The sequence below is a fragment of the Drosophila sechellia genome, chromosome 2L, assembly GCF_004382195.2.
Source record: "Drosophila sechellia strain sech25 chromosome 2L, ASM438219v1, whole genome shotgun sequence".
In the NCBI taxonomy this organism is placed as follows: Eukaryota; Metazoa; Arthropoda; class Insecta; order Diptera; family Drosophilidae; genus Drosophila; species Drosophila sechellia.
Window position 1 is genome coordinate 19,190,225 of NC_045949.1, and position 22,890 is coordinate 19,213,114.

Sequence of the window (22,890 nt, forward strand, 5' to 3'; positions counted from 1 at the left end):
CGAAATTGAAAAAATATCAGGTTATTTGATTACTGAATTTGACATGTTCTTATGTATTATAAATAAAAATTAATTAATCAATTTAATTGAGAGGAGTATAACGCAAGGTGGCAACAGAATCCACTTAAATATTGCAGATTAAAGTTCTAAATATCCCAAAAGTTGTTTAATTTCTTTACATACATTAGTAACGAGTCTTAAACGTATTATACGTAAATCGTATTATTAATAATGAAAGAACTAGAGATAAAATCCTTTTGTAATCACTGCATGATTTGGCTTGAAAATAGCTAGACTTCCGTTAACAATACTGTTTCCAGTAGGCATTTGCTGCTCTGGCAACTCCATGCGACGCCATTTCAAAACAAATGCGCGGCAACGATTTTATTTCACCCCGCAACATTTAGTGAGAGGTCGCTAAGTCCGATTATTTTATTAAAATGGGTGCAAAGGCAACGAAAATGGAAGGTGAATATCTGCCGGATACGCCGACACTAAACAAAATGCGCCTGGCCAGCGAAAAGCGAGAACAAATGGAAATGACGACGCCGAATAGAGAGCAAAACAACGCTTTGCTCGATCCTCGATCACCAAATGGCTGCCGCACGCCTTTAACCGTGAGTTCGTAGACACTGTAGACATCTTTTTGAAGGGTTAGTAATGATGGCTGCGGTCTAGTTCTTGCAGGCGTCAAAACCTCGCGTTGAGGAGGCGGAGCAGAATGTGACCACCAGTGAAAATGCCTTCTCCATGCTGCGAAAACGATTGCTTAAGGGCTTCTCCCTGAACGATCCTCGCTCTCCTCAGCTGAATCGCACTCCACTGGTCCTCGATGAGGTTCGTTCGCTTAATCTGGATGACACATTCGCTGATCTCTTCGTGGACACCAGGGTTGGGACAGCACAGAGAGCAGTGCCACCCACACCGCCACAAGTGGATTTGGAGGAGAGCTGCGATAGCTTCGGCACACCGCCGTCTGCTGCACACAACAATAGTTCCCTGGAGATTGTTTCACTGCCCTACGATCAGGAAGAAACTCTGCCTTGTGAGCAACAGCTGCTGCCGTATCAGGAGCCGAATCTGGAGCAGGGTCAGGTAAAAATGGCCACGCCTCCGCCGGCACAGCAGGCCCATGGTGATCCCCGCTCGCCGAGCCTGGGGGTCGATCGCACACCCATCATCTTCTGCGACGACGAGGAGGAGGAGGCACGCGAGGCCCAGATGCTGGAGCACATCTTGGAAACACTGACCTTGAATCTCAGCACTGGCAGCAGCATGGCGTCCTTTGCCGCTGGCGAGGAGCAGCTACCAGAAGTGCCGGCCAACAAACATCTGGAGCGAGTGCGTTTGGGTCACAAGCGTCGGGTGCCACCGCGCAAGCCCGCCAGAGCCAACAAGCCAAAGATCTATGTTGACCAGGAGGAGGGCTCCCCGATGACCGGAGGATCCATTACGCCCAAGACAAACAGTACCCCCCTGTCCGCCCAAAAGCGAACTCCACTCAGTTGCGTTAAGAATAAGCCGCATCTGCGATCCCGTTCCACGGAAAAGGATTCTAAGAAGAATCAGATTCCGCCCGCGCAGAGCTTCAACGATCAACTGCGGCTAATCTCTGGCGCCGAGGGATTCAGCGGACCCGTTTACTAACACAGCTTAGTAGCTACAATTGCCTTATGTCCACCTAAACTCACCAAAACATAGTCTTTTCTCACGACACATACTTTCATTACTCATCTTTTAATAAATCATTTTATTAGTTTGCTTGCCAGTACATTGTGCACATATATTGATGGATGAAGTTTGCTCATGAGTATTCACTCTAGTCTTCTTACATTTGGAAACCGGACTGTTTATTCTTGGAGTAACCTATTACCGACATATAGTTTGTATATCCATTGAATCCATTAAGTCTTAAACGTTACACTTTAGTAAAACCACCACACAAGCTCTATTTCGTTACTAAAAGTATTCCATAGTACTATTAGGTACGTAACTTCATTCTTGTCTAGTGTATTGCATAACCTACGCTATTGGTGAGGACCACTTTAGGCGATAAAAGGGACCGGAATACGTGATATATCAAAAATACATTTGTTCAAAGCGTGGTGAGCCGAGAAGCCCAAGCTCTAGCTATACTGCAGCTGCAGCCTGTCCAGCAGATGGTCGATGGCCTCCTGGTCGAGTTCCTCGTCGTTGGCCAGCACCAAGTCGAAGCCGTCGGCCAGATCATCCAGATCGCACTCGGAGGGCACATCGTCTATGCCCGCGGTAAAGGTCCATCCCCGTGCACACCGCGTTTCTGGACGGGATGTCAGACGCAAGGTGATGACCCTTTCCGGCCCGTAAGTCTCCCGGAACCACCTGATGTCGTTCTTGCGCCGCACATCGCTGACCAGAATGTAGGGCGTCTGCTGGCGACTCAGTGCCTCCTCCATAGCCGCGCGGCAGAAGTAGCCGTAGTCCTTGGCCCGCACCTCGTCGCTCCACACGATCATGTCGCGCCGGTACTTCTCCTTGTAGGGTCCATCGCTGAGCAGGGCGTCCAGGTCCAACTGCAGCTTGCGAGCCCACTCCGACTTGATGGGCTCCGAGATTCGAACGATTCGCGATCGGGAGCCCAATCTGAAATGGAATTGTATTTTAATTGTCTGAATATTTCTGCAGTAGCCAGTGCTAATGTAATTTCTACGACTAGCAATGGACTGCACCCACCTTCGCTGCAGCCTCTCGGATATGTAATCCTTGCCGCACTTTCGCTTTCCGCTGATCAGTACAATTTTCAGCATTTTTGTGGCGCAACTTTCACTTTTGATCGCCCACTTCTTTCACAACCGCTGCTTCTCCTGCTGCTTCTGCTTGTGGCCTCGATTTCCCAAGTTCTGCGCTGTGCTCATCAGATACTGGATGTGGTTGTGTTCTCCCTGGCCCTTGCCACTTGACTCCGGCACTCCGGCCCGTTGTGTTTATGCTAATGCTCCATTCAAAGTCTGTGCTCCAAGTCGGATTTGTTTACCTTTTGTATTTCGCTGGCACAGCAGCCAGCTGGAAAGCGTATCGTTATCGATAGGCGGTCAATCGAGCAGGCTTTTTAAATTTAATTCAGCTCGACTGGTAGCCGTATCGTCATCGATAGGCGGTCAATCAAGCGGGATTTTTGAATTTCTTGCAGCTTGAAACTGCCAAGCTATTATATATATGTGATATATTTTATTAGCAATGTTAACCTCCTCTTTGACCACATTAAGAATTAAGCTTAGCCCAAGTTTTAAAACCGGAGTAGTATTTATTTTAATGTTCGGGTTGGCCTAACCCGTAAAATATCTTTAATAGTTTTCAGTTCAGCTTAACATACATTTGTTCACTTAATTAAAAGCCTGCGTGCCTGCGTTGAATCGTCTACCCTGGTTACTAGTCCCTCGCTTTCGTCCCCCTATCTGTAGTATTGCGACTGCTGCCAGTTGCCACTCGAGCCACCAGTTGGAGCGTCGACGGAGCCTCCAATCAGGGCACCTGGGCCAACAGCGGGATGGCTGCCACTCGGATTGGCGGGCTGTGGTGCTGTTGCTGCCCCGCCGCCGGGTGGCCCAGAACCCGGATTCCCGGCCGCGCTGCCGAAGGAGGCGAGCACGCTGCTGTAGTAGGAGGCATCCGCCACCGACTCGGACTGGTGGGGCGTGCCCTTCTTGAGCGTGTGGTGCAGCGAGGCCTTGCCCTGGTGACAGTCCTGCGCATTGGCATTGTTGATCCTGGCCAAATTGGCCAACGTGAGCGTCGAGTGGCCGCCGTGTATGGCGTTTTGGGCGGCGGCGGCGGATCCTGGTGGCGGTATACTACCGATGCTACCGACACCCCCGGTCAGTGGCAGCCGCGACAGGACGGGACGGGACGCAATGGAGGCGGAAACGGATATGGGGACAGACGACTCGGAGAGCTGCAAGGGCAAGCGGTTGTTTTTTTATAGACAGGACAGCTTAGTTTAGGAGCCATAGCTACCACTCGCCTTGCGCTGCTTGTGCAACTCCAGGCCCAGACCGACGCCGCCCAGATCCGTCATTTTCGGCTGCTCCGCCATGGCTGACAGCTGCGGCTGCAACGGTGGCGGCTGCGGCGCTACATGTCTGTGATTGATGTGCGCCTGGAGGTCGCGTTGCGAAAGGTAGGTTCTCCGGCAGCCGGAGCTGCCGTAACGACTGCCGCCGTGCGTGCACATGAACACGGTGCCCAGGCCGCTCTGCTCCACGCGCAGCACCTTGTCCGTGCATCGGGGACAGCTCTTGATGGGCTCGGCGCGGGCGCACTTGAGGCAAAAGACATGCTTGCAGGGTATCATGCGGCCGTAGACGAGGATCGGCTTGTCGCACTGATCGCAGCAGTGGATCATCGGGTTCAGCACCTTCTCGCCGATCAGGCTCACCTTGTGGTTCCACTTCAGGCGCAGCATCGGCTCCGGCGGTCCGCGCGAAAGCGTAGTGAAAGTGGGCGCCTCCAGCTGCGATATGTCCGCCTCCATGTCGACTGCGCGGACGAGACATAGCGAGATAGTTTTGTTACATGCTTCAAGTTTGGATACCAAGGAATTGGTCAAGCCAAGATGCTAATTAAGTCAACTATCTTGAGCAACCATTTAGTGCGGAAGATGACTCACTTGTTTGGCTCAGCACGGGCGGTGGCACTTGCTGCAGGACCTGTGGCTGTTGCGTCGCTGGAGTCATGTCTCCGCTGGCGGCGACCGCTCCTGGCGCAGCGTGCGGCAGGGACTCCTCCAGCGCCGCGGGCGTTTCCAGGTCGCCCTCCTTGTCGAGCTCCTGCATGACCGAATCCTCGGAGGCGTCCAGTCTTCCCGGGCTGTCCTCCAGGGCTGCACAGGTGCTGGCCGCCAGGGCTGCGGCGTCGGCGATGCTGCTGTCGTCTATTTTCTTGCCACGACCGCGTCCTCGGCCACGTCCACGCCCGCGAGCCCTGGTGCCACGCCCTCGTCCGCGGCCGCGCTTCACTTCCTCGGTGTCCATGGTTCACTGATAATTGCGTGGGATTTTATGCCGGTTTTTACGTTTTTCGGTTTTTGTTTAGCTCCGCATTTGCGTTTGGCCAGGGTTGTCAGCTGTTCCCACTGACAGTCTGCGACTAACAACACTGGCCACCAAAAGATCCGGCATCTCTGGCCAGTTTAAAATACAATATTTTGACTTGTTTATTTTCTTCCATTTTTTTTTTTAAATATTTTTAAACTTATTATATGTTCATTAAAAATCATTAAAAAACAAAAATTTGTATAATTATAAGCATCTATTTAACTGTTTTGTAGCTTCAAAATTAAAAAACTTAAGTGTTCTGAATAGAACATGTGAAATCTGCAATAAGTTTACCTTAAGAAATCCGATCATTAAAACTTAATTATAACATAATAAAACATAATAATTAATAACAAGGTTCAAAATGAATTTTTTCGTATATTAATTTGATTTTGTGAATTTTTTTTTAATTACAATTAAATATTTTTTATTACTAGTTATATTTTTATACTGAGCTTTAAAAAAATGATTTTTGTATTTGTTGCCTAAAAATAAGCAAATCCCCTTTCGTTATGCTTCAAGTTGCGCTCGAATTTCTGCAATAATTAGATGAGGAGTTCTTCAGCTAGAAATCGGGTTCATTCACCTTGGGTGCAAGGTAGTATCGAATGTGGCCGTAATCCTCAATGGGATACTCCACCAGGAGTGGCCGCTGCTCGGACAGGTAGAGCTTGACGCGATCTGCCAGCGGAGTGGCCTTGGTGAAGGTGTTGAGGTAGCGACCGGCGAAGGACTGGGTCACGGGCTCCTGCACCTCAATGCTCACGTCCATGGCGGTGCCCGCATTCAGCTGGATGTTGGCCGTGCCCAGATCTCCCTTGGCAGAGAACCTGATGCCCTTCGAGGAGCAGGCGATCGTCAGGGACTCGTCGAACATGCTCATGTCCCGGCAAATGCGCGCGAACTCTGACGACGGCAACTGGATGTAGCAGGTGTAGTCCTTTTTCGGAATCTCCATGTGGTCCTGGTCCAGATTCAGGAGCTTCAGTTCGTAGTCCGCCGTGCGTTCCTTGCCATCCGACTCGAAGCTGAGCGTAACCTTCTCCGGCCTGTCAACGGCCTTTATGGTGACCGCGTCGTCGCTATTGGCGCACTTAAGCACCTTGCCCAGGGATTTCAGATCCAAGCCCAGCGAGACATTGCGATCACAGTGGAACTTTTCAAAGCAATCCGAAGCCAGACTTAGAGCCACCAGCGAAACGTGGGAGTTGTCCATCGATTGCAGCTGGAATATAGAGTTGCAAAAGCTTTATTGCTTACCTCAATTTTTCCTCTTCAAAAATATGTACGTATTTATTTTCTACCTCATTTGTTTCTCATTTCATTTCTTATTTTTCTATATGTGTGCAGTTGTAATATTGCTATTTAAATGAGGAATTTCGAACTCCCAATGGCACTACTTAACAGCTTTAATGGGAATTCGAACAAACTGAGAGATTGAGGGTTCTTCTCTTCACCTCCAGACCATTGTCACTGCAATCCAGCGTTCCCTGAGCGATGATTTCTTTCAGCGCATCGACGATCTTCTTCAGCAGCAAAGTTTGACTCAAACGCGCCTCGAGCATTTTTCCAATTTTTCCAATTTTCAAAATTGACAGTCGCTGTCCCGTTAAATTCACAATTGGAAATAAACAAAATGAAGCCAGTCAGCTGTTTCGCTGCAAGCGTAGAGATGCCGGACTGCTGCGGTGCGAAGAACAAGGCTTGTTACGTTAGTTCCGGTTGCTGATTTAAGTTGATTTAATGTCTGATGATGAAGCCAGTCAACATAGATCTTACAATTTGACTTAAAGCAGGAGGTCAATCCTTTTCTATTTGAGAGTATCCAATTTAACTCAATTAATCCGGCTGATCTGGCAGCACCTGCAACGCTGGTTCCGGCTCCAGTTCTAGTTCGAGATCCAGTTCCAGCTCGGATCCAGCCATCCAATCCAATATGTTTACGCTTTATTTATTTATTTGTTTATTTATAACCAACTGCTGAGCTCCGCGATGGCCGCCGCGCAGGTGGAGGAGCACGCTGCTCCGGCGGCTCCCCATGTCGATCCAAATCCCAGCAGCGACTGGCGTCGGTGGTGTCGCCTGTGCGCCAAGGACGACTTGCAAGGCAACATGAATGTGTTCCTCAAGAACGAGGATTCCGACGAGGCATCCTCTATGGAACTGGCCACCGCCATTGGCAAGTACTTCTGGGTGAATGTGAGTGCGCTCCTCGTGGCTTCTTGGACTCCCACAAGCTAACCAGTTTCTCTTGATATCTCTTGCCCTATCATCAGATAACTCGAGGTGAAGAGCTGCCGGAGACGATATGCAGTGAGTGCCTGTCGCTGGTCACTTCGCTGGTGAATTTCTCGGAACGAATTACCCGCGTGCAGAAGCTTTACTGCATCCTGCAGAGCACGCCCAGCCAGGAGAGGCCAAATCTCCACGAGCTGCGCTCCAAATTCGGTTTGCTGGACGAGGATACGCTGACTGAGGTGCACTATGTGGACAAGAAGCCGAAGTTGGATGAACAGCTAGAGTTTCTGCCAGAGGAGTCGGCTTACGAGCTGGCAAACCCACTGACGCCAGAGGAAAAGCAGGAACACGAGGATCAGGAGCAGGATCAGCCGACGGAGGAGCCCGATGAGCAGGATGCCGACTACGAAGCGAATGGAGATCATGTACTAACGAACCTGTGCGATGTCTATGGCATTCAGGAGGATAACTCTACTGCTGGCAGCTTGGATGGCTCCTCGCCCAGTCCCGAAAAAGCTGTAGAGGATGCAGCAGACTCCGAAAAGAGACACCAGTGCAGTGAGTGTTTGCGAAGCTACGCCTCGGCCAAGACCCTGCAGCGCCACCTGCGACAGGATCATGGCCAGACTGAGCCCGCAACCGAGAAGCTGCAATGCCCGGATTGCCCCAAGAAGTTTCGTCTACACTACCAGCTGGAAAGGCACATGAAATGGCATGTGCCCCTACCCAAGCGCAAGCAGTACGCCTGCAGCAGTTGCGACAAGAAGTTCGCCACCAGTGCATCCGCCCAGCAGCACGAGCAGTACATGCACCTGGATGAGCGGCCGCGGCCGGTGATTTGCGAGCAGTGCGGCGTGGGTGTGCACTCGATGAGCGCGCTCAAGGAGCACGTCCTCAAGCACACGGACTACGCCCCCTTCGAGTGCGAGGTGTGCAAGAAGTGCTTTAAGTCGGCCAATCGCTTGAAACACCACAAGGAGACGCATGATCCGCACAAGTACATCTGCCCCGAGTGCGGCATGCAGCTGAATTCGCGGACCACTTTGAATCGCCACCGGCTGGTGCACACGGATCAGATGCAGCACAAGTGCGACTACTGCGGCCGGGAGTTCAAGCGCGCCAAGGCGCTGAAGAATCACCTCATCCTGCACACTGGACTGAAGCCGTACTCCTGCGACTTTTGCGACCGCACCTTTGCCAACGGCTCCAACTGCCGCACGCACAAGAAGAAGTCCCATCCCGAGGAGCTGGCTGCCCAAGAGGCGGCGGGCGGCGGCAGGTCGCACAACAGAAATATACCCAAGCTGGAGGCGCTCAAGGCATTGTAGGTTGACCAAAACCGTGCATATAATGGCAACTTCTAAATAATTCGATTTCAATTCCGTTTGTAGCACCAAAAACAAGGACAACCTGTCGCCGGTGGCCACCAAACAGAGCGGCTGCTTCGCTTTCGGCAAAAAGCCGAGGGCAGCCACCAAGGATACTCCAGCTTCGAATCCCGCCGCCATCCAAGATGCTCAGCCTGAGCCAGCGCCTGATCCCGGAGGGGAGAACGCCACCCAGTCAGATCCCCCAGCTGCGGCTATACCCGCGCTAGATAATATTTATAACCATATCATGATCGACTATCGCTGACCACCCACTTGAGTTGACCCTTTCAAATAGCACAAGTTTCAAGTTTTGTTTCCAAATTCGCCGTATGTTGTGTATTTAAAGCTGTTTAAAGATATAGTCGATTGTTTCGCATACACTAGAATGTGTAAGCCGACTTAATTATGAATTTAAAGTCTATGAGCTAATGTAATTAGAAAGAGAGCTTCTACGGGAAATTAAATATTTTGCTTATGAGTAGGTAACTTTCTATTTCGGGTACATTTTATTGTTGATGGTTCCGGAATAACTCAAGTGCGCGAGCGGGAAAGTGGGATTTGAACGCATCCGTGGCCGGCGCATGTGCTCTGGGGTCCGGAGTCGGAATCTGAGGCGGAGCGAAGACACCCCCATTTGATTCCTGTCCTGGTATAAAGGAATTTAGTTCAGTTGACAGCGTGCGCCTTCTCGTGTCCTGCTCTTGATGAAAACTTTTGCCGAAAACCAGTGAATCGAATTGAAAGCCGTTGAGATGTGTGAAAAACCCAAGCAAATAATCCCTGAATCCAAAGTGGCCAAATTGGGCAGTAAACAAAGTGTGGAAAAGGAAGTGTGAGGCGCACTTTTCTGCGACGTGCGAGCCGAAAAATCAAAAAATCGATTTATCCCCCAATAAAAACAAAGTGCACTAAATGCCCCAAAACTCCCGATGAACTTCAAATAACCAAACTGGGCTGCGAAGTGTGAAAAGTGAATTGAAAACCGAATGCTTTACGAAAAAATAGTCTTTCAATTAAATATTCAATGAAATTCGTTGAGAGTGGGGGAGAAAATCAAATCAAAAGAGCAGGCAAAGCAGCTGACACAAGAACCTAACAAAGATCAAATCAAAAATACGAAGTGTAAGTAAAAACAAGTTCTTTAACAAATTGTTAACGTTACGAAAAGTAAAGTTTAAGTAAATTAAAAGTGCCTGCGCAACCCTGGTCCTCGACTCCACAGCTGTTTCTGTGCCTCCCCATCCCTGGTTTCGGGTTTTCGGAATCAGTTCGCTCGCGAACCACACGAAAGAACAACACCAACATCGCTTTGGCTGCGCGAAATTATCCAAAAATTATTGTTTTTCGTCACTCTCAGCTCGTATTTGTTGTGCAAAGTGTTGCTATCGGTGTTCTGAGTAACCGCCAAGTGAGCGTTTTCGAATCGCACCCTGTTTTTCGAGACTTTTTGTCGGCGTTTTTCCCACTTGTTTTTTACGCACACTACGCGCCACTTGCATGTGTGTGCGTGTGTTTGAGTGTCCGTGTGAATAAAAATCGATTCTGTTGTAAGTTTTTGCCATTAATTACTCCGCCACATACTAAAGCCACTGCTCCGAATCGATGAAAATGTGTAACATGTGTGCGAGAAACCCAAAACTCAAAACCCAAGACCCAACACCCAGCAGCATGGAAATCCCGTCGTGCTCGCAATTGTTGTTCCTAAACCAAAGCAAACCAAACCAGTCCCATGGAAATAGTTGCGTGGGCGGACTCGAAGTTGGCCAGCGGAGACGGTGGCAAAGTCCCAGAGTCGCCTCCAAAATGTGCCTGGTGTCCGTAATCCGACGCGACAGTGCAGTGTGCCTTCCGAAATTTTAACTCTTCTTCATTCGGCGATCTATGAAATCCAATGGGTTGTGATTGTGTAAATCAGAATGTCAGGATAGATGGTCCATAAATATAAGAAATAGAGTGCCTAACATTGCCCAAAATAAATTAAGTTATTAGTATAACTTAGCACGGCCATTTGTCAAATAGGTTTGCATTTCCAATGCAACCCTTTTTTGTTTGTACTAAAAGATTCTTTATCCATGAAATCCAATCAAAAAGTATCTTCCAAAGAGCGTTGCGTTTGCTATATTTGGATCGGAAAATCTTGATTGATACTGAATACCAAGCTTATGTCTTAAAATATGCCTTATATTTAATAATTGTTTAGATAAAAATTTAGATTTATTAAATTGATTAGATCCAAAAAGTTTATTATTAAATATACCCCAAGCCTTGTTGACATTTGCTGCTGAAGTTTTTTGGAATCACACTAAAAACTCAGAACACAAATTGCTTATCCTTAAGTCTCGGGAATGAAGTTAAAGTGGCTGAAACTGGACGTTTTGTTAAATTCACTACCCAAATTCAGACCGAAAGTTGGAATTAAAACGCGGCTCCTTGCGAAGTGGAAGATGCAAACAAAACTTTGGGCGGGGGGCAGGAAAAATTGGATAGAAGCCGCGAACCGCATTATCTTGTTGGCTTGACCCAAATTGCAACTGCAACCCCTGAACTCCCGCCTGTGGCCTTTGCTTTGTCTTTGTGCCTCCAACTTCATTGTCCTTCTGGTCCCGAGTTTGGGCTCCTTGTATTTGCCACCCCAGGAAGATAGCTGCTCGCACTCTGTTTTTTTTTTTTTGCGATTGCCTTCTTTTTATCATTTAATGTGCGGCACGTTAATTGCCGAAAGAACTTTGCCAAGCTGTTGCTGCTGTCGCCTTTTATCTGTGGCAAGTTCTTAAAGTGTCTCTTTCAAGGCAGCGCGAAACTCATTTCAGCCGGGTCGAAATTAAAAACTCGCCCGCCAGCCTCATTAGTTGGCAATTATGGGGCCAAATGGCTTGTCAAAGTAAGAATTTCCTTATTGAAATTGTTTTGCCCTGCGGAAAGGCGGAGCAGGATTCTCCAGTTTTCCGGTTATCAATAGGTTCGCTATTTCATTTTCCACTTTCCTTGGCCGGACTCTGGAAACGCTCATTTCCTCTCGCTCAAATGACTTTTCATTTCTATTTGGCGAAGGCGGAATTTTAATTAGATGTTTTAGCTGAATACACACGACACCCGATACACTCTAGTGTGGAAACTAGCTGCCGCCTGCAACCGGGATGCATGCCCCTTGGAAAAGTTTGCAGTTTTCCGTCTCGGGGTGGCTTCAAGTCCATTGACCGGGTAGGCATCCCTAAATCCTTGCTTCGCGGGGGTGGAAGCCAATTGATTTCTGGGGGTTTCCCATCCTGTTTGCAGCCCTGCAGATAAATTGCGAATTTTAAACTTATCTGGGGCTAAGATCAGGATCAAAAAGGGCAGATTGGTATCAGTTTGAAATAAGTAATCTTTAATTGTAATCTCAGAATGAAGAATTATAGGCAAAACGACCAAAGATGTATGCTTTCTATTATTTAAGTACAGTGTATAGTATTGCAATCAGCAAACAAGAAACCAATATTTAACCTTCTGAACAGAAAGCAAGCTTATTGATAATTCTGTCAGCGATTCGCACCGATACATTACTTATCTATTATCAAACATTTTAAAATTATTATGTTAACATTCAGCTCTAATCTAATTGGGTCATGTTGCCAATGGATTTGTGGAATTTAAATATTCCCCAATGCTGAATTATGGTAAACTGGAAATATGAATATTTGGCAGATTATAAACGCAATATTTATGACGACACCAAAGTGTGCCATTCTCGCATCTGCATACAGCATCTTTAAAGTGCCTTTTCTTATCTAAATCGAGTGTTCTTTATTCTTGTCAACTGCTCAGCTGGCGATCCAATAAAAGTTGACTTGCAGTGCTCTCTGCCCCATATCAACACTCATAAAATGGAAATAACTCTTGCCAAACGCGGCCAACCAGCTTTTTATCTTGGCCGTTAGTCAATTTTATTTGCTATCTATGTGCGTGTTGCCATGGCTGGCTTATTTGGCTTCTTGAGAAGCGCCCACGCAAAACGCTGAAATTTAATCCACTTGGCATACGCATGCAAAGGCCCTTTATTCAACCATTGATAAGCCTTGGTCAACTTTGTGCCATGGGCTTGGGGCAGGTGGAAAAGTGGCAGTAGGTGTTTGCTTCACTTCAGTGATTTTTGACTATAAGTGCATTTCATTAAAACACTTTGATCAGCCTAAGAAACTCGTGGGTTTCATAAAGGGAAAGCTGGGCTATAAAACATTTTAGATAATTTAATTTTCTTTAATTACCTATACTCATTAGTAGTAGAGCTTAAGGGTATACTAGGCCTGTTGAAAACTAAAACTATGCAATGTAAGGACAAATCTTTTTTATCTTGCTTGTACATTTCCAATGTGTCACATAACATTTAGTTTCGCTCTGTTGTAGCACGAATCCTTTAACATTCTATGTTTTAACAGTACTATAAAAATGTAAAAGCTTGTAAAAGCTTTCCCTTTCAGTATTAAAGTTTCATAGAAAGCTTTTAGATCACTGCGTAGACATTTTCAAAACTGGTATAATTTTATGAAAAGTGGTTTACACAAAAAGGTGTAGCTTGTAGTACCTAAAAGCTCTTACTAACTTCACCAAAAAGCATTATTAAAACTGTTATAAATAATAAATAATGAGAGTTATAGCAAAAACTATAGGTATACTTGCGTATAACAATAACAATTTAATTATTGTGACTTTTAAGAAAGGACTGTGCGCTAAGGCAAAAGTGCCATAAAACCATTTCGTATAGAAGTACGCAGTGCGAAGTGAATGAATATCTGTTATACATCCTTATGGTAGTTCTCAACCCCTAAGTATTCATTTCTGCCATAAAGCACCCCGAAGCGAATGAATGCACCGAATTTCCCCTTCGCTAGTGCCAATGTTCAAATAGTTTTTTTTGCTCACTCAGCTGCGAAGCTAATGAATGAGCTAAAAGTGCACATTCCCCTATTTGAAATCCTTGGAGTGCCTCACTTCGTCGGGGTTTCTGCGGAATAGAAAGAAACTAGTGGCACGCATATAAATTGCACTTTATTACCCGGTGCAACTGAAACTGAAGAATCAGACAGACATTGCATCCCTTGACGGTCACATTTTTTGCAAGTATTTTTTCGCATTTGCATTTCGCACTAACTGAAAAATAAGCAGCCCAGGGAAAATGAGTAAAAAGGCAAAGCTTTTACTTTAATTAAATGCGTGCGTGTTGGGAGAGTCCCAATTTAGATTTGCCCTGACTTTGTTCTATATCCCCCAGATGTTGCTTCCTTGATTAACGGCCGCTCGAGCTCCTCCGCTCCTCTACTCCTCGATGCTCCTGGCTCCCCGATGATTTTGCATAGCACACTTTTATGCTGATTGAGTGCGGCTTATCTGCACTGCCTTATGCCATATGCTATATGCTATATGGTTTCTCCTGCGTGTGAGGGAGTGCGGTAAGCCCGCCTGAGTTATGACATAACTCAAGCGATGGTCGTTTATGTCAATTGTAAGCAAATCAGCGCTCGGGCATTATCCATAAAAAAATGGAGAGCGAACATAAGAAGGCAACCGCAGCGAAATCCGAGACAAATGTCATTATTAAAATGGGCATAAAAATAACAAACGACATCTGTACGAATGTGGAGCGAGGGCGGATCGAAGACTCCATTCTCTCCAACGTGGAGTTATGCCATCCAGGTGTGGGGAACTGTCGCCAAATCCCAGCTTAATAGGCTCCGTGTGGTCCAGTCAAGAGCTGCACGTCACGCATCTGGGCTCCCCTGGTACGTGACGAACATGGTCATCGAAAGAGATCTGAAAGATACCCTTCTTGGGGATCAGATTAATTTCCACAGCAGCCGTTATGCCGACAGGCTTATGGCCCACCCGAACCGACTAGCAACTATCCTAACTGATCCCATCTCCCTCCGAAGACTGAAGAGGGTACACCCCAGCGATCTCCTTACCCGGAGGATAATATAACATATTTCATTTTAAGTAATTGATAACTAGACTAGATTTTTCTACTTTATAATTAAGATACCAATTGGTCTCATATATCTTTATCACACATTAGGTTATGTACAGAGGAATCACTGAACGATTCCTTTTGAAACCTTAATAAATAGAATTAGGAAACATAAAAAAAAAAAAAAAAAAACTTTTATGCCTAGTTTTTACAAAAATTTAAATGGCATTGAATACATTTCAATACTTTCATGTAAATGGTTTATTTTAATGAACTCTTACGTTGATTGGCTTAATAAAACTTCGATTGATTTCAAAAATGCCTGAAACTAACCAAGATCGCCCAACAAAACTTTAAAGTTCTGAGTTTATAGAACAACAAATGCTATTTTGATACCATCCCTCGCATTTTGATGGTCAGACGCATCCTTTAAGCAATAAAATACCAAGCTAAAAGCCCTTCAAAATGACACAGAGAGTTGTTTGTTGCTATTGTAGCTGGTAGCTGGTAGATGGGGCTGCTACTGCTGCTGTTGCTTCGTTCGGAGCAAGTGCTATAAATTTGAAGTATTAAAACAGATATCGAATGGATTATTTTAAATATATGACCGGCCATATATTCGAGGCAGACATGCCATTTCATACAAAACCCGCAGACGCAAAGCCGGCCACCGAAAAACTGCAGCCTGTGGTAAAAGCAGGCGAAGGCCCATTGATGCTGGTGCAGCCAAGGCGAACCGAATCGCAATTAGCCTGCTGCAAGTGCCTCTTCCCACACCTCACCCACTTCCACCCACACCCTCACCCACTTCCACCCACACCCTCACCCACATATCGTTATCCTAGTCGAGTGTTGCTACAAATTTCCATCAGCAGCAGCAGCAGGAGGATCTCCGCCCGCTCCGCATTAGCTTTGCCAACTCTCGAAGCATCACAGCTGGCATTTTCCGCTGCGTAATCCTTTTATTAATCCCTTGGCTTGGTCTAAAATCCTTTACACTGCTGTTGGCACTTTTGCAAATCATGAAAAAGAAACCGCAAGCTTAAGGAAAATGTGTAGTACAAGTGCAGCCTGTGGGCTCGACTGTTTTATGCCCATTTTTTGTTCTGGAAGAATCTGTTTAAGTTTAGAGAGTTTTACTTTTTCCAAAGCTAATCTATTTGATTAGTTTTTAGGATTGGCAGCAAGCTTGAATATGCTTAAATAAGCTCAAATGACTTTATAGAGGGCTTGTCCCTTAGACTTAGTATTCCCGTGATACCCTGTAATCGCTCATGGAGTACAAGCAGCGAACCTAGGCAAATTTCCTCGGCCACTTGACTAAAACTCGCCTGCTTAATTTTCGAAAAATTTGTTGCAATGCTTAGCGTAAATTAAAAATTAATTGGCCACGGGTAGATATCCTTTACCCTCGCCAGTGCTCCAGTCCCCAATGTAAGCCCCTTACCCCTTTCTCGCTCCACATTGTGAAGGAATATTTATGCCCGACGTGTAATTTGTGTTGATTATTTTGCCTTGTTTGTTGTTACTGCCGAGAGGAGCAGCTGCGCGTCCCGGCCAAGTGCTAAAAAGTATTACGCATTTCTCGGCGTATGGTTTTTTAATAAAGCGAATTAATCAGGACCTCGCCGGCAACTCGCCGGCAACAGAGGGACCAAAAGCTGTAGACCGAGACGAAGCCTTCGCGGGCTCCCTTTTGCCAACCGGCCTCTTTCCTCTTGGCAAGAAGCGCGTTCAACATTAAATATTCAAAATGCACTTAACGAAGCATAGCGCGTAAACCGATAGCCAAGTTGGCCCAGGACTCCGATGGGTGGTGTCCGCTGCGCTAAAAACCCTTTTTAATGCTATTGGCACAAGGTGCTACGTGAGCATTGCTCCAAGGCGTCCCGACTGACAGGGGTCAGGCTGAGATTGACCACGATGACGAGTACTTTACACTTCACGTCTTTTTTTTCGATTGGGGAGAGAAAGTATACACTTTAAAGTTATTCACATAAGTTTTCATTGCACCTTTTTCCATTTATTTATACAATACATTTGTAATTTGAAACTAATCGAACGAAATTCACAAATGTAATTAATTTTGTCTATGGAAAATGCTTTTCCACTTGGGTAAGGACATTCTGGAGTCCACACAAGCCAGACTCTCTATCGTCTGCTCTCCTCCCGACGTTTTCTGCTTTTTGTCAAAAATATTGTAAAATCTTTTTGAGTTGGCGGCTCTTTATCAACATTAGCGTTTCTTGTTGCCCTTTCAACGATGTTGTTATTGCTGTTGGGTTTGGCTGCTGATGGCTTTTTTCACGCACCACGCGCAACGGGGTTTTGGCCAGGCTAATTCAATTAGCTTGACTTTGCCACTTAAGCTTTGCCTTTTAATAATAAGCAGACGGTTAAGTACTTTACTTAGCAGGGCAACCAGAAACTCGGATTGTGGGGTCGGGAACACGTTTAAATTGCAAAGCGGGCAGAGCGAGGATTGAGCAATTTAGTGCTTTTAACCTATCGGTTAATTCAGGACTTGACTCGTAAATCAGGGCGCAAAAAGAAGAGCGAGCTCGGACGATGGGGAGTGTGTTAAATGTCAATAAAAGGAAGGCCAACTCCTGCTGAGTATAAATGTCAGAGTCAACATGTCGTATGCGCAATAAATGTCATCAGTCGTCTGCTTTTGTGTGTGTGTGTGTGCGAGGTGCGTGTGTTTGTGTGTTTGGGCGCATGCTAAGTGGGCGTAATATTCCATTTGCTTGTGCAATTGCACATAAATCAAATAAACAACTCAATTGAAATGTTAGAGCACTAATTTCATAATTATATTGTCATAGCCATTATCCTCCATACATCCATTGTATCCTGCCAGAGTGTTTATGAGCGCGTGTGGGTGTGTGTGTGTGGTTCTGTGTGTGGGAGAGCGGTAGAGAGTGAGGTAAGCAAGGCAAACAAACAAAGGCGTAGCATACTTTTCCGGGCATCGTCCGCCACGTTTCCACCTTTAGCTTGATGAGTAAATCGTAAACTAATTGCAAGATAATTAATTTTAATTATTTGTGTATTTTACTTGTATATCTTGGCCACCCCTTTCCCCATTTCCCCTGTTCCCCTACCCCGTCCCCCTTCCACACCAAATGGCATAATCAGACGGGAGGCCAGAAAAAGCGGAACCAGCGAAACCATTAAAAGCACATTAGCTTGTTAAGCGATGGTTCACCTCTTCGCCATCGCAATTCCCCGGGGCCACCGACGAAAATTCGGTTCATAACTTGGCCAACAACACACGTGCAACTTTCGCCTCTGTTTGTTGTCCTTGCCTTGTTCATACATCATTATCATTAAAGCGTTAAATTGTTCTGTTGTCTTAGTATACGTATTATGTATAAATTGCCCTGTGTTAGTTGGAGTTTTGGAACTTGCACGTTCAACCGAATCGAAACGCAACGACTCTTATAATTTTGTTTGATGATTTGGGTTTGGTGGATGTATGTAGTATCGTGTTTCTAATAGAGTGCCATGGGAATTTTGTATTTTATGATTATTTCTAATAATGGGTTTAGTTTGGTATTGAATAATTATGTTTATGCTGGCACATCCAATTAAACTCCTGAAACTAGAAAGTTCTTGAATAGAAGAAATTTGAGTAATTTATGGAAAAAATGTGAAATTCTCTGCAGCATTGACGATTTGTTTTTTTTTTTTTTTTTGCCGTACTGACCTAGTTTGTTTTACCAAAATAGAAAGCAAAACATTCCAGCTGCTAATCTTGGGAACATCCCGCACTTGTATGCTGCCAAAAAAACAGGGAGGAAAATTAAGCCCCTCGGAAGAAGGCGAAACTTTCTGGTTACGTTTGTAATTTTTCTTGTCATTCGCCTGGGCTTTTCCGTCCTTCAGATGTGTTGTTGATGTACAGTTACAAGTTTTCGTATATATGTGCCATACTTTGTACATGTCAGCATTAAATATTCATGATGCACTCGGCGGTGGGGGCGGCGTACATACAGGGGGCACAGGGTACAGGACACAGGATACAGGATACAACATAACGTAACATCTTCATACGCAGAAAAGACGGCTACACTTTTATGCCTTGAGGCATTTCGTCTGCAAAATGTTGGCACTAGTTTATTTATCGTTACACGCTCAGTTACGGCTAATACACAGTCTTACACACACCCCACACACTCTCACTCTCAGTGGAAGATAGAGTCATTTGGCACTGCCATTAATGTAGCCGCTAAGTGGCTATGTCATGCTAGGCCGCTCCAACTCCCCAATTTGTATCTATGGCTGTATAAAAAAGGAAAAAGTGGAAGAAACTGAACCGCATTCGAAGTGGGGGCCACCAAGATTTCCGGCTGAAAAGGGTGCGTGCCTGGTGCCAACTGAAAAAAAAGAGAGATGCCGACTGATGGGAGGCCCTATGCATATTTCATAAGCAATTACTAAGCAAACCCAGCGAAAGCGCGTAGGCGGCTTTTAGCCACCTGCGATGATGACTTACCAGCGTAAGAAGTATATATATATATATAAAATATCAACAAAGAGCCAAAAAATTAAATCGCCACTCGGCCAACTGAATTGGCGGCTCAAAAGCGAGCCACATAATTTATGATTTCATTTTATGACAGCACACACGCAACCCTCACATTCTCCCCGTGCTTTTGTTTCAGCCTTTTTAAGTCATTGCTTCCTATTATTTTCTTATTAAATTACATCAAATTGCTTTCACTTCAGCTCGCATGGGTGTGTGTGTGTGTGTGTGTGGGTGTGGCAGTGTGCTCGCAGAGTTTGCGACCCCTCAGAGTTCAAAGCGATTGACAACCTCCTCTCAAATTCCATCCCATTAAAAGATGATTTCTGTCGTATTACATTTGCGAAAGTAATAAGCGTTCTGTTGATTTTTATTATTAATTTTTGTGTGGGGTCCTTCTTCGTGTGGATAATAAATTTGTTATACCGCACTCATAAAAGGAAATAACCCAGGGCAGTAAATAAAATGTAGAAATCTCTGGGATCTAACCAAAAGAGTTTTTGAATGAAGAAAAAAATGGCAGTATCTTGTCCAAGAATTGAACTTTTTGTTAAAACCACATGCAACTTTGGTTTACATCTAGCTTTAAGTCCTTGTAGCCAGCATAGATCTGATTGATTCGTCCTTTTCAAATGTCCAACTGCCCGGCTATATACAGAAAGCCGTGCAGGACACATTGTGCCAGGCTATCAGGAGGCGCAGCAACACATTGCCAAATTACGACTTGATTATCTCGCCCAGCCATCACTAAACAAAAGGCAACAATTATCTTAATGTCAGGTGCAAGAAATTAATGTCCTGTAAGCACATTTCAACACAATATAACTAACGAAGACTGGGACCATGACTGCGTCTATGAGTATAACGATGTCATCGCACTTAATCTCCGATAAAGGCGTGCGTCCTTTGTCCTCCGCCCCATGTCATTCCATAGGCGCAGAGCAGCGAGCACAGCAAGTGAACAACGAAATATAGATTAGATAAAAGGTAACGACAAATCGCTGCCAGTCTGGCAGCGAGTGTCCTAGTTCCACTGGCTTCAAATTCCTCAAACCCATTACAAGTCCTTTCTTAACTTTTTTGCTACCTTTTCCACGCTGCCTTGTCGTTGGGTGTCATCTATTTGTATTTTTATGTGCTTACTGTCAACGCAATAATTGACTAACATTGTGTTTCCTTTGGCTTGGCAAAAGCAGTGAGTGCTCCGAGGTGGCCAGCCAGGTGGGTAGCTGTTGACATCTCAGGTGAAAGGAAAAGTAAGTGCCAGGAAACCGGAAAGGTTTCAACTTATAAAGAGGGCTGTCAGTGTTCCAGGGTTTTCAATCCAAGTCACAAAAACGCAGATACACAACGTACGCTTTTAAGAGTACGTTGTAGTATGCTTAAGATGGCTCACCTGATTATTGATAGGCTTAGTGGGAACTAGCCTTAAAAGAGGGTTGTCTTAATAGTTACTCTTTGGCAAAACCCTCGGCAGCCAATATTTCTTACAGTATTTTTTATGACTTAAACGCGGGTAAACTCCTGGCCTTTATGCGTTTCCAATGCATTGGACTGAGGCAATATACAAGCGGAATCGGTGAAGCTTTTACGAGCAACGAGCTCACCAGTGAAGTCCACCTGTTCAGCATACAAAACTAGGAATCGTAGTCCCTCCGGACTACCCTATCATATACATATACATATCCATACTGGCGACCAATTTCTGGTGCGTGGGGAAACCAATTTCCGTGGCGCAGCACTTACTGCTATTTTGGTAATATGACCATTTTATGGCTCACGCATGTGTAGGCGTTTTGGGAACGAGGAGGTGCTAAAGCTAAACACGTACTACAGGGATAGGCGGTAGGCAGTCTCCTCCTGCGTCGGAGGATGGGCAGATGAAATATGTGCACAGCAGCAGCACCTGCCTTTTTAATGAAACAATCTCTGCAAATATGATATTTTGTATGCAAGCATGCAAAATATTGTTGCGGGCCCGCCAAAAAAACCAGGAACGTAGAAAAGCGCACTCATCATAAAAATAAATAAGCCACGGCTCACGCTGAGCCATTTTCGGTGGACTGGAAACGGAGGACTACCTGTGCTACCTGTCCCAAAAAAATAAATAAACATACAAATATTTGCGCTGGCAATAAGCCGAGTGAAAGGAGAAAACTGTACTGTACGCTCCGGAAAGCGAATTCCCTGGAATTTCAATAGATTAGGAACTGTTTTAAAGATATACTCTACCAGGCAGGGACTACTTTTCTTTTACTTCATAACAAGACATCGTTAAAAACTTGGGGCATTTCTTTCTGTCCAATAAGAAGTCAACTGAGCACGAAGCACTTAAAGTCAGAGGACTTCCATTTTTAATACATCAAAACCTTTGAATTTGTCAGCTGAATTCTAAATAAGAACCCATTTACGTAGGTATGTTTTTGTCATATTTATTTACAAGCAAACACCCAAAAAAAAAATAAAGAAAGGAACTTTGTCACTTCGTGTGCTGGCACCCAATACTCGTTTGAGATATTGTATATCAATAATTCAATATTTATTTTCATTTTTCTCGCAATTTTCGGTTTCTTATTTTCAGCTCAGATGAAAGTCGTAACGAGGAAATTTAATCTTTTTTTTACGTTGCTTTTTTGTATCTTCACCTCCTGGCATTTCACTTCCTTGTGCCTTTTCCCATTCCCAGTCCCCCAAAAAGATACGCCAATATCTTGTGTTTTCGTGGATGGAGTCCAAACCCAATTAGTTGACGATGGCGACGTTGATATTTGACATCCCGGCAAACGGAACTGACTGAGTAGACCTCCTTAAACCAGACACCAATTGAAAATCGTAGCCTCGAATTGTACAAAATGTATTTGCCAAATAAAGTTTATATAAATAATGGTCATCTATACTCTTCGTTTACTCTGGTTTCCGTTCCTGGAAATTGATAATCAAATCAAGTAATAATGCAGAAGGAACTATATTGTGTTTTTCATTTACTTCGAAGGCTTTGTCATTTTATTTCCTTCTTTTTGGGTAAATAATGTACTTTTGTTCTAGCCATGTCTTGATTTTATGTTTAGAAAATGTAACTAACTTGAGTTTGTATTCTTGAACATTATTATGATGTACATAAGGTTCAGTTGTATTTGTATCTATTAAGATTTCTGTTTATTATTTTGTAGTTTTTAACAAAAATGTCTGCTTAAATTTAAAAGCACTTTATTCTTAATTTTTGCTTCGCCTCTTTTGCATTTCCTATCAGGACGATAGGACGATATCTTCCTGTCCATCTATCTGCCCCCACAAATCTATACGGAATGTCGAACATGGAGCGCATGCCGCCCACCCCACTAATTACAATTTGGAGCCCTGATATTTCTCAAGCTTTTCTCTTTGGTCATTTGCACACTTTACATGGCTCCATGTCTTGTAGTCCCCGAGGAGGACGACATTTGTCCGGTTGTCCACCGATGTGTCCTGCAGCCGTATTATACCGCCCAACGTTTCCGTTTCCTCCTGCGCTCCCCACCCGCCTTTCCAACGAAGCTGTCAACAAATTAACTGTGACGCTTATGGGGAACCGGGGGAACCGGAAGGTGGGATGGGGTTTTGTGGGCCTCGGATGGGCAGCGAAGGATACAGTTTTCAGGGCGATTGGGCTCGACATGCTTGGCATGTTTTGTTGGCCAGTTTTAGGCGGGAATATGTGTCGTAAATTCACCCACACATTTCCCAAAGGGCTCAAAGTGC

General features: G+C 45.2%; 6 protein-coding genes across 17 annotated transcripts in view; 3 read left to right on the plus strand and 3 right to left on the minus strand.

The window, feature by feature from the left end:
• The first annotated feature begins 353 nt into the window (after positions 1–353).
• Positions 354–1,771, plus strand: LOC6614720. Of its 2 annotated transcripts, none has more exons than XM_032726139.1 (2): positions 354–617; positions 688–1,771. In XM_032726139.1, exons 1-2 carry the CDS (start codon positions 441–443, stop codon positions 1,645–1,647), a joined length of 1,137 nt encoding a protein of 378 aa, XP_032582030.1. In that variant the 5' UTR covers positions 354–440; the 3' UTR covers positions 1,648–1,771. The 2 variants fall into 2 exon arrangements, with proteins under 2 accessions (XP_032582030.1, XP_002039144.1); XM_002039108.2 differs by having other exon boundaries at positions 441–617; positions 679–1,771.
• On the minus strand, positions 1,731–3,043 carry LOC6614721 (probable phosphomevalonate kinase). Its single transcript, XM_002039109.2, has 2 exons — positions 2,713–3,043; positions 1,731–2,622 (listed from the first exon to the last, which is right to left on the minus strand). Exons 1-2 carry the CDS (start codon positions 2,784–2,786, stop codon positions 2,127–2,129), a joined length of 570 nt encoding a protein of 189 aa, XP_002039145.1. The 5' UTR covers positions 2,787–3,043; the 3' UTR covers positions 1,731–2,126.
• Positions 3,044–3,263: 220 nt separating this feature from the next.
• Positions 3,264–5,127, minus strand: LOC6614722 (E3 ubiquitin-protein ligase Hakai). Its single transcript, XM_032727113.1, has 3 exons — positions 4,646–5,127; positions 4,001–4,515; positions 3,264–3,931 (listed from the first exon to the last, which is right to left on the minus strand). Exons 1-3 carry the CDS (start codon positions 5,007–5,009, stop codon positions 3,431–3,433), a joined length of 1,380 nt encoding a protein of 459 aa, XP_032583004.1. The 5' UTR covers positions 5,010–5,127; the 3' UTR covers positions 3,264–3,430.
• Positions 5,128–5,496: 369 nt separating this feature from the next.
• Positions 5,497–6,725, minus strand: LOC6614723 (proliferating cell nuclear antigen). 3 transcript variants are annotated; one of them, XM_002039111.2, is made up of 2 exons: positions 6,530–6,725; positions 5,497–6,297 (listed from the first exon to the last, which is right to left on the minus strand). In XM_002039111.2, exons 1-2 carry the CDS (start codon positions 6,635–6,637, stop codon positions 5,638–5,640), a joined length of 768 nt encoding a protein of 255 aa, XP_002039147.1. In that variant the 5' UTR covers positions 6,638–6,725; the 3' UTR covers positions 5,497–5,637. The 3 variants fall into 3 exon arrangements, with proteins under 3 accessions (XP_002039147.1, XP_032569764.1, XP_032569765.1); XM_032713873.1 differs by having other exon boundaries at positions 6,538–6,616; XM_032713874.1 differs by lacking the exon at positions 6,530–6,725 and adding an exon at positions 6,377–6,507.
• A 243-nt stretch (positions 6,726–6,968) lies between these two features.
• LOC6614724 (zinc finger protein weckle) lies at positions 6,969–9,166 on the plus strand. Its single transcript, XM_032713870.1, has 3 exons — positions 6,969–7,271; positions 7,349–8,634; positions 8,702–9,166. Exons 1-3 carry the CDS (start codon positions 7,065–7,067, stop codon positions 8,943–8,945), a joined length of 1,737 nt encoding a protein of 578 aa, XP_032569761.1. The 5' UTR covers positions 6,969–7,064; the 3' UTR covers positions 8,946–9,166.
• Positions 9,167–9,351: 185 nt separating this feature from the next.
• LOC6614726 (tyrosine-protein phosphatase Lar) overlaps positions 9,352–22,890 on the plus strand; it is a 117,081-nt gene continuing 103,542 nt past the window's right edge. For 8 of the 9 annotated variants that reach the window (XM_032713861.1, XM_032713865.1, XM_032713860.1 and 5 more), the window contains exon 1: positions 9,944–10,227. The gene's annotated coding sequence lies outside the window, so the exon portion shown is untranslated. Of the gene's footprint in view, positions 9,803–9,943; positions 10,228–22,890 lie in introns of those variants that run through there. The other variant, XM_032713859.1, reaches the window with a different exon arrangement.